Below are 9,690 nucleotides of genomic sequence, written 5' to 3'. Positions count from 1 at the left end.
TTTACATTGTTTTGATCGCTGCATTCATTACATATGCTTACAATAGTATGATCAAGGTTATGATGGCATGTCACTCCAGAAATTATCTTTGTTATCCTTTACCCGCTTGGGACGAGCGTAAACTAAGCTTGGGGATGCCGATACGTCTCCGATGTATCGATAATTTCTTATGTTCCATGCCACATTATTGATGATATCTACATGTTTTATGCATACTTTATGTCATATTTATGCATTTTCCTCGCACTAACCTATTAACGAGATGCCGAAGAGCCGCTTGTCGTTTTCCCGCTGTTTTTGGTTTCGAAATCCTAGTAAGGAAATATTCTCGAATTGGACGAAATCAACGCTCGGGGGCCTATTTTCACACGAAGCTTCCGGAAGACCGAAGGGAAGACGAAGTGGGGCCACGGGCGCCGCCACACTAGGGCGGCGCGGCCCAGGGGGGCCCGCGCGGCCCTAGCGTGTGGGGCCCCCGTGTGGCCCCCTGACCTGCCCTTCCGCCTACATATAGTCTTCGTCGCGAAACCCCCAGTACCGAGAGCCACGATACGGAAAACCTTCCAGAGACGCCGCCGCCGCCAATCCCATCTCGGGGGATTCAGGGAGATCGCCTCCGGCACCCTGCCGGAGAGGGGAATCATCTCCCGGAGGACTCTTCACCGCCATGGTCGCCTCCGGAGTGATGAGTGAGTAGTTCACCCCTGGACTATGGGTCCATAGCAGTAGCTAGATGGTCGTCTTCTCCTTATGTGCTTCATTGTCGGATCTTGTGAGCTGCCTAACATGATCAAGATCATGTATCTGTAATGCTATATGTTGTGTTTGTTGGGATCCGATGGATAGAGAATACTATGCTATGTTGATTATCAATCTATTATCTATGTGTTGTTTATGATCTTGCATGCTCTCCGTTATTAGTAGAGGCTCTAGCCAAGTTTTTACTCTTAACTCCAAGAGGGAGTATTTATGCTCGATAGTGGGTTCATGTCACCATTAAATCTGGGACAGTGACAGAAAGTTCTAAGGTTGTGGATGTGCTGTTGCCACTAGGGATAAAACATTGATGTTATGTCCGAGGATGTAGTTATTGATTACATTACGCACCATACTTAATGCAATTGTCTGTTGCTTGCAACTTAATACCGAAAGGGGTTCGGATGATAACCTCGAAGGTGGACTTTTTAGGCATAGATGCATGCTGGATAGCGGTCTATGTACTTTGTCGTAATGCCCAATTAAATCTCACAATACTCATCATATCATGTATGTGCATTGTCATGCCCTCTCTATTTATCAATTACCCAACTGTAATTTGTTCACCCAACATGCTATTTATCTTATGGGAGAGACACCACTAGTGAACTGTGGACCCCGGTCCATTCTTTTACATCAAATACAATCTACTGAAATACTTGTTCTACTGTTTTCTGCAAACAATCATCATCCACACTATACATCTAATCCTTTGTTACAGCAAGCCGGTGAGATTGACAACCTCACTGTTTCGTTGGGGCAAAGTACTTTGGTTGTGTTGTGCAGGTTCCACGTTGGCGCCGGAATCCCTGGTGTTGCGCCGCACTACATCTCGTCGCCATCAACCTTCAACGTGCTTCTTGACTCCTACTGGTTCGATAAACCTTGGTTTCTAACTGAGGGAAACTTACTGCTGTACGCATCACCCCTTCCACTTGGGGTTCCCAACGGTCGCGTGTTGTACGCGTGTCACGGCGCCCCTAGGGGAAGAGGGTGGTGGCTAGGTCAGGACCCGAAGGGTCTCTAATACCATGTAGAAGAGTTATTGGAGATTGCACAGCACCAATAGGACCGGCTGCTCATATATATATATATAGGCGGTCACATGTACAATTACAGGTACAACCCTGAGAAAACATGGGGACCTATACCTACACAATATGTTACTCAACAGTTCACTCTCTCTGTGTTTCATTACCCTTTAAAAGACATCATGATAATGATCAAACCATCACGGGCTTGTGGCTGACTCTTTAGAAAAAGCTCTTTAAACAAAGCAGAAATGCTTATTATCTCCAATTTAACGCACGAATCATCCTTGGACAAAGCAAAGCATCACTATTCGTTTTGCAAAGATATAAGCAAAGTTTCATGCATGGTGTCTGCTCCATGCATGCTTTTGCACATGATCCAGCTATCATGCATGGAGACAACAAGCAACGAATATTTTATGGACAAATGTGTCCCATCTGATTGCCACGTCGACAAAGGAAAACAGTATATATGAGGCTTGTATTCGCGTTTCTTCATGCCGCCACCTCAAACTTCAAATCTGCTGCTCCTGAAGCTGCTGTCGAGAAGCTGTCGTACGGACATCTCCCCCACAGGATTATATCCAGGTTAGCTCTTCTTATAAGGCTCTCGCCAATTATATGAGGATTGCACGTTAAGCTATCTTGGAAGCGATTTAATTGGTAACATTATTCAGTACTTCTCAAAGTTAAGCATGTTAGCGTCTCAAATCTTCAACATTAAGAATGATGTTGGCCCCAGCGGAGTTTCAAAACTGAATCTGCACACAAACATCACATCTGGTCCATCGCGTGCTGTGGTTAAGCGACAGAATATGGATTAGCCAGCCAAAATTTTGGCAAAAAAAAATGGATGATTGGTTGGCTGCCAGTAAGATTTAGGCAATGTTTTTGCCATGCCAATCTACGGGCATGCCAAATTTTTGGAAGACAAAATTTTCTAGCTTGCTCATAATTAATTTTGGGTAGCAAGTTTTTTTAGGGCATGTAGTGACCTTGATTGCAGAATTTCTGCTCCCGGCAAAAGGTGCTCAAAGTATATATATTTCAATGAAATTAGCTTTTTAAACTTCAATAAAACGTTAAATATTTTTGATTTTATTATTTGCTACTCCACCACCAAACAATGGGACGCGGTTTTCTTTTTCCTCTTTGTCTTCTCCCGGCCATCATGTGGCGGCTACCTGAGGTGGTGTGGCAAGTTTAGAGCAACTCTAACAGAGATCGAAAAACCGCCGGAACCGTATTTTCGGTGAGTTTACAGGTTCGGGCCGAAAGTGGCCTAGAACAGAACCTGTAAACCTTGATTGCAGAATTTCTGCTCCGTTCGAAAGGTTCTCAAAGCATAATTAAAAATTGAAATTATCTTTTAAAAATTTAATAAAAAGATCAATATTTGTGCATGTAGTTTTCATTATATGTTACTCCACCACTAAACAATGGGACTCAGTTTTTCTTCTCCATTCCCACCCCCTCCCTGCCCCGCCCTTTGTTCAGACCAGGGATTTGGATTTCGTCCGGAAAATTCGAATTTCGTCCGAATTTCGCCCATTTCGGTCAGGACCGGTAAGATAATTTCCCAGACGAAATCTACTGAATTTTGAGGATTTTTTCTAAATTTTTCTAAAGAGTCACCCATTTTGTCGAAAAATTCCTAGAAATTCAAATTTTGGACAAAATTTGGTCAAATTCCGTTAGCAATTTCAAATTATGTTTCTCTATTTTCGTCCGAGATTTGTCCGAGAAATACCGAAATGGGCGAAATTCGTCCATCTCGGTCAGGACCGGTAAATTTCTGAAAACGAAATCCAAATCGCTGGTTCAGACAACTCTCCCAGGCTTTCTCCAACTCCAACAACCTCCACAGGCCATGGTCGCCGTAGCACATGCAGGTTTGATGAGAAGAGCCGGTGGCTTGGACAGGCAGCATGTGGCGGCTGGCCTAGGTGGTGCGGGGCTGTATTGTGCGGAGCCACAGACTTCCTTGGATACATGCTAAAGCTTACTGAATTAGCGATTGTTACTCTTTTTTGAGAACTGCCTACTTTATTCAAACAAGAATATTGTCTGCAATACAAAAACCATCGGGTGGATTGCCATATCAAACATAGCGGCCAACCTCCATCGATGTAGACCCTCTCACCAGATTATGCCTATTAGAATCCCGACTCTCATGTCGAAAAACAGCAACGTCGAAACCTGCAGGTGAAGCTTTAACCTCACGCACCACATTGCCATGGAGACCCATACTTCTGCCCTGAAGAGCACGCATGACTCAAGACAGTCGGAGCCAATGGTAAGACGCCGAAGTCCCATGTCTTCCTCCAGGGACAACGCTTCACCACATGCCATTGCCTCCAAACAATTAGGATCAGTGATTCCCAGGACGACCACCGACGAGGCGCCCAGGTAGTTGGCAGCTTCATCTCGCATAAGACTAGCCCCAACGCTGGTATCTAGAGCTGTATCATGCACCACAAATGCTGACATGGCACAGAATTAAGGAAGAGAGAGAAGGGTTCAGTATCATATCTGGGTACTGTATCATAGCCCAAATTACAAGATTATTTTATTCCAAAACGATCCCGTGTGCATCTCTTCTTCCTCAACCTTTCTCTCTCTCGCACCGCCTCCGAGCGCTCCCGCCCAGCAGCTCCTTCTCCCGCCCAGCGCCTCCACTTCCCGCCCAGCACCTCCACCTCCCGCCTCCACCTTCTTCTCTTGCCCAGCCCCTCCACCTCCCGCTTCAGATCTCCGTCCAATCTACAGGTAGCGGCGCCGGCCGACGGAGCCGCTCGAATCATGGCAAGATCTGGAGCCCGCAACCAGACTGCACAAGTCCGGCCGTCGACCAGCTCGCCGCCGCAGCAGCTCCCCGGTGCCCCAACGAGTTCATGCGTCAATCCCTCTCCACAACCACAACAGTTCCCTGGCGCCCCGGCGAGCTCCTCCGCCAACCCATGGACACCGCCGCACTTCTACCCGAGCGCCTCGATGAGCTCCTCCGCCAACCCTTCTCTGAATCAATGGTAAAGTATGGTCAGTAAACATGTTTTGCATCAATTTTGAGAATCATCTTGATAGATGCAAGTTCTGTCAGTAAACTAATACAACTACTACATCAGATCTGTGTTAGTAAACTTTCAGTGCAGCTTTTGATATGAACATGCAAATTCCTATGAACTTTCATGCGAGAATTGAACTTGTAAATTACAACAAGGTTCCTAAGAGTGTTAGCTGAACAAAGAACTAGAACTTAGAGCACTGATGTTTTAGTTATAGTTACAGTAAGTTGGTTTCAGAGGTTCTGTGATCTTTTTCCAGTCGTATGCCTAACTGATGTATAAATCTTCTAATAGGAGGCCATTGTATACCCCTGCACCCGATGGTTTGCTTGGTTTTGGACAATTCTCACCAATGCATCCATATAATTTCCAATCACAGCCAATGCACCACCATGAACAAGGACATCAGATGATGGAGAATTTGCACTTTGTTGGTACTTCCCAACATGATTCTTTCTCAACACCACCACCACCACCGCACCCTAAAACTTCAACTCGGTCTGCTCCTGCAAAAGTGAATCCAACTTCTTCCAAAAGGAAAAGGAAGGTCATCACTGTTGATGATGATGAACCAAGTGAAAGGACCGCACACCGTCTGTCCTATACACCTGAGGAACATGTCCGATTGGTAATTATATTCCTTGCTCAAATCATACTATGTGCATTGTTTGGTCTCAACTAAATTATATGTTCAAAATGTAGGCATCGGCTTGGTTGGAGTGTTCCATTGATCCGATCGATGGCAATGGTAAGAAGGGTGAGAAGTTCTGGGATGACATTGCTGTTCTGTACAACAGTACCACACCAAGTAATCGGAAAAGAGATCAGAATCAGTTAAAGCAAGAGTGGCAAAGGACCAAGAAAAGGCTCGGTGCTTTCCATGGTGAGTGGACTGCTGTGACGCTTACTTGATATTGGCGAGAGTCGTGGGTTTCCTGGCATGTTAGGAAGTCTTGACTGTATGCACTGGCGATGGGAGAAATGTCCTATGTCATGGAAGGGACAATTTACCAATGGGTATAAAGGCGCTCCTACTCTTATTCTAGAGGCGGTTGCTTCTCAAGATCTTTGGATATGGCATGCCTTTTTTGGTCTTGCTGGATCGAACAACGACATCAACGTGCTTAATCAATCCACGTTGTTCATTGAGCAACTGAAAGGGAAAGCTCCACGGGTAAATTATAGTGTCAATGAGAAGGAATACCAACTTGGTTATTACCTTGTAGATGGAATATACCCCGAGTGGGCAGCATTTGTGAAGTCAATACCGATGGCTCAAACGGAAAAGCACAAGTTGTTTGCTCAATATCAAGAAGGAGCAAGGAAGGACGTGGAACGTGCTTTTGGCGTGCTCCAGGCCCGATGGTCCATTTTACGGCGTCCGGCGCGCTTATATGACCGGGGCGATCTCCACCACATTATGATAGCTTGCATCATTCTACACAATATGATCGTCGATGATGAAAAAGAAGAGGCGGGCAATATTCTTGATTTGAATGAAGAAGCAGGAACATCAATTGTCCTTCCATCGGTATTTACTCATGGTGACATGCCAGTTTTTGCCGAGGTACTTGAAAGAGATGCTAGAATCCGCAATCGTCCAACGCATAGAGCCCTAAAAGATGATTTGATTGAGAATATTTGGAAAAAGTTCGGGCCTCATTAGATTATTTTCGAGTCTTGATCCATGTAATGCAACATATATTTTAATAATGATATATTGGCGCTATATTATTTGCATGGATCTATTCAACTTTTATATCGTGTCTATGTGTAGCAATAAACAAAATTTTATATTGGTACATGCCACAAAGAGATCACAAAATTGAAGTACTAGGATAGATCCCAAAAAATAATAAATGAAACTCTCTTTGTTACCACACTTATGATACCACCCATTGTGGAGCTAGTAACATAGACTAGTATCATATGCATGATACTAGCTTATGATACTACCCATTGTGAGTAGTCTAACCACTGCACAAGCGCCACAATCCTAGCTCTTCGAGACCGATGTGTCCACATTTACTTTCGCACATCCGTCGAGCGGCTTGAGCCAGCGCGCCGCCCTAGAGCATGGTTTAAGGGGCTTGCCATTGCTGCCCTTTGGCAGAAGAGATAAGTCTGACACGAAGCTACCAATGAACAAGTGTGTGGAGAGGAGACTTTGGAAAACCTCCTCGTGACTGGCCTTCCACCGGGCGTGCCATATAGTCCAAATATTTAGCACAACCAGAGTAAATTCATCCGCCTTCACTATGTCCATAAAATGGAACAACCATAGCCGAGTCGGCGACTTGTTCATCCGCAAGAGCCCACACACACCTGTCCATCGGGTAGCTAATCAAAGAGTGTCTCCATGAGTCCTCGGCTCCGCAAATTTTACAAGTGTTGTGATCATACATCTTCCTATGAGCAAGAAGGTCCCCGGTTGGAAGCAGCTGTTGAGCCAAGCGCTAGAGGAACACTGATGGCTCCCAAGTGTAGAAGATCAACTGTAGTACTTTTCAATAAGAAAGGTTGTCGAACCCATGAGTATTTGAAGGTATTGGTTAGCGAATTTAAAAAGTAAACAATAAAAAAGATGCAATAGTTTTAGTGTTTTGAGTCTATAGTTTGCGATAAAATAAATTGTTGAAAGCAAATAACGATAAGTGAATGCTCCCAATGAGATAAATACTAATCCTCTATGTAGCAAAAGAACAAGCTCAAGTGCGTGTGAACTTATATGTGATAACTGTTCCCGAGGACGGCGTGAATTTACTAGCATTTAGATTTCTACACTACATGGTAAATATCTTGTCAAGTTTTATTCTTTTAGGTGCAGAGCCTAAATTAGGTGCAACCGTTAATATAAGAAAATACACCCCTTCTGATGGGTCCTAGAGCCATTCTCATGAGCAAGTATAGAAATCATTAAGACATAAATGTTCCACCATAACAATTAGTTCATTGGTTCTTTACATAAACCCCTCTAATGCAACTCAAAGTGTTGGAAAACGGTTTATGTCAGTTCGTCCCTTCCATCCCTCATCATTACATTAAAGTGCAGCCCTATAAACCCATATAGGAAAAGTAATATGCAGTCGACGTTCACATAAAACCATTATAGAACAACATAAAATATAATTTTTTTGACCAAATACTCATTGCACATCATATAGAATCAGAGTCATATCATCATATGCCCTCAGGAACATGGGAATCTACTCACAAGTGCTAAACATGGTGTGGATTAGAGGCATATGGATTACAACACAATCTAAAAATATAATCTTTCCACCCAATAAAGTCAAGATGCCAATCAAAAGCATGCAAATAGCACTTACAACAATATTCGGGGTTCAATCAATCACAAACTATGATGGCGATGAAGTGATCTTGAAGATGGTGATGATGGTGCTGATGGAGATGTTGATGTAGAAGCCTCCCCCTATGCCAAGGATGAGTGGTGATGACGATGGTGTCGATTTCCTTTTCACTGGAGGCTCCTATGCGGCAGAATCTGCCCTCTCCCGGAGTACGAGAGGACTTTCATCTCCGTTGTCGCCTCTATAAATTTCGAGAAAAATATGGCGTAGTTTTTCTAGCGAGTCGGAGTCGTCTGTAAAAAGGGGGAGCCCAAGCGACACTCGAGGCCCAAAGGGGCTTGGGTGGCGCGCCCAGCAAGATAGGACGTGCCACCTGGCCTCGCTTGGACCCCGTGGATTCCTTCATGTGATTCCTTGGTCCAAGGTCCCTCTCTCTGTGAAAAACTAATCAGGTATTTTTCTTTCAATTTTTAGGTGTCCAGAAGGTCCCTGAAAAATAAAAATATTAAAAAGAAGGTTTTCTGCCTCCCATAAATTAAATATCAATGAAAGAGACTTTGTAGGAAAGTTCCGTAAATCAATTAAAGATGCATAAATAATGATGGATCCTGGCAAATATTATTTAAAACTAATCATATGAGTCACTATATTGATGGTGTAAAATGCACGTATCAAACACACGAACATTGGAGGGCACCTGCGCCTTCCAAAGCTTGGTCCAGTCCTTCAACTTGTTCGCTGAGGAACTAGCATTGCCCTCAAGTCTGCCTCTGTTCTTCTTTTTGGTTCAAACAAACAAACGATATGCCGATCGGACAATAAATATCCCGTACTTTTTGTAATGACACATCCAGAAGACCAGTTGTGGTTCCAGAGATGAGTTTCTCGGCCATCACCAATACCAATACGTCTAATTAATCACTCCTTGTTTTAGCATATTCTTCACTTCAACAAGAGATTCTGAAACCTGCGACGGGTGAATTCCTAGTCGGGATTTCGGGAAATTGACCTCCGGGGATTATACTAAAGGCAAATTTCTTGCTCTAAGTACATCCATGTCTTGGAGAATACGTGACGCCTGTCGCTATAGGAGTGCCAGATTAAATAGTTCAATGTCTCGAAACCTAAATCCATCGTCAAATTTAGGCCTAGTCATTTTCTCCCAAGAGACCCAAGCAATTTTCCTCTTCCCCTCTTTGCTATCCCACCAAAAACTTCTCATTTGCGCCTGAATTTGTTTGCATACACCACGCGGCAGCTTAAAGCGGGACATCAAGTACGTAGGGATCGCCTGACCAACTGACTTCAGTAAGATTTATTTTCTGTCCACCGAAAGCATCTGCTCTGTTCTCCTTGGATCCTCTTCCAGACCCTATCCTTTAGATATTTGAAGGATCTTCCTCTCTATTTGCCAACATCAGAGGGTGTACCCTAGTACACTTCATTCAGAGATTCTATTTGGACATTAACGATCATTTTTATCTTCTGCCCCTCCGTAGAAGGACAAGCCTTACTGAAAAATATAGA

General features: G+C 43.9%; 1 protein-coding gene across 1 annotated transcript; it reads left to right on the top strand.

Moving 5' to 3' along the window:
* Positions 1-4,589: 4,589 nt before the first annotated feature.
* LOC124697524 lies at positions 4,590-6,518 on the top strand. Its single transcript, XM_047230106.1, has 4 exons — positions 4,590-4,816; positions 5,147-5,480; positions 5,555-5,660; positions 5,758-6,518. Exons 1-4 carry the CDS (start codon positions 4,590-4,592, stop codon positions 6,516-6,518), a joined length of 1,428 nt encoding a protein of 475 aa, XP_047086062.1.
* The last annotated feature ends 3,172 nt before the right edge of the window (positions 6,519-9,690 follow it).

This window comes from Lolium rigidum, chromosome 3 (assembly GCF_022539505.1).
Source record: "Lolium rigidum isolate FL_2022 chromosome 3, APGP_CSIRO_Lrig_0.1, whole genome shotgun sequence".
Lineage (NCBI taxonomy): Eukaryota > Viridiplantae > Streptophyta > Magnoliopsida > Poales > Poaceae > Lolium > Lolium rigidum.
The sequence above is the reverse complement of the archived record's forward strand: the minus strand, read 5'-3'. Positions and strand labels throughout refer to the sequence as shown.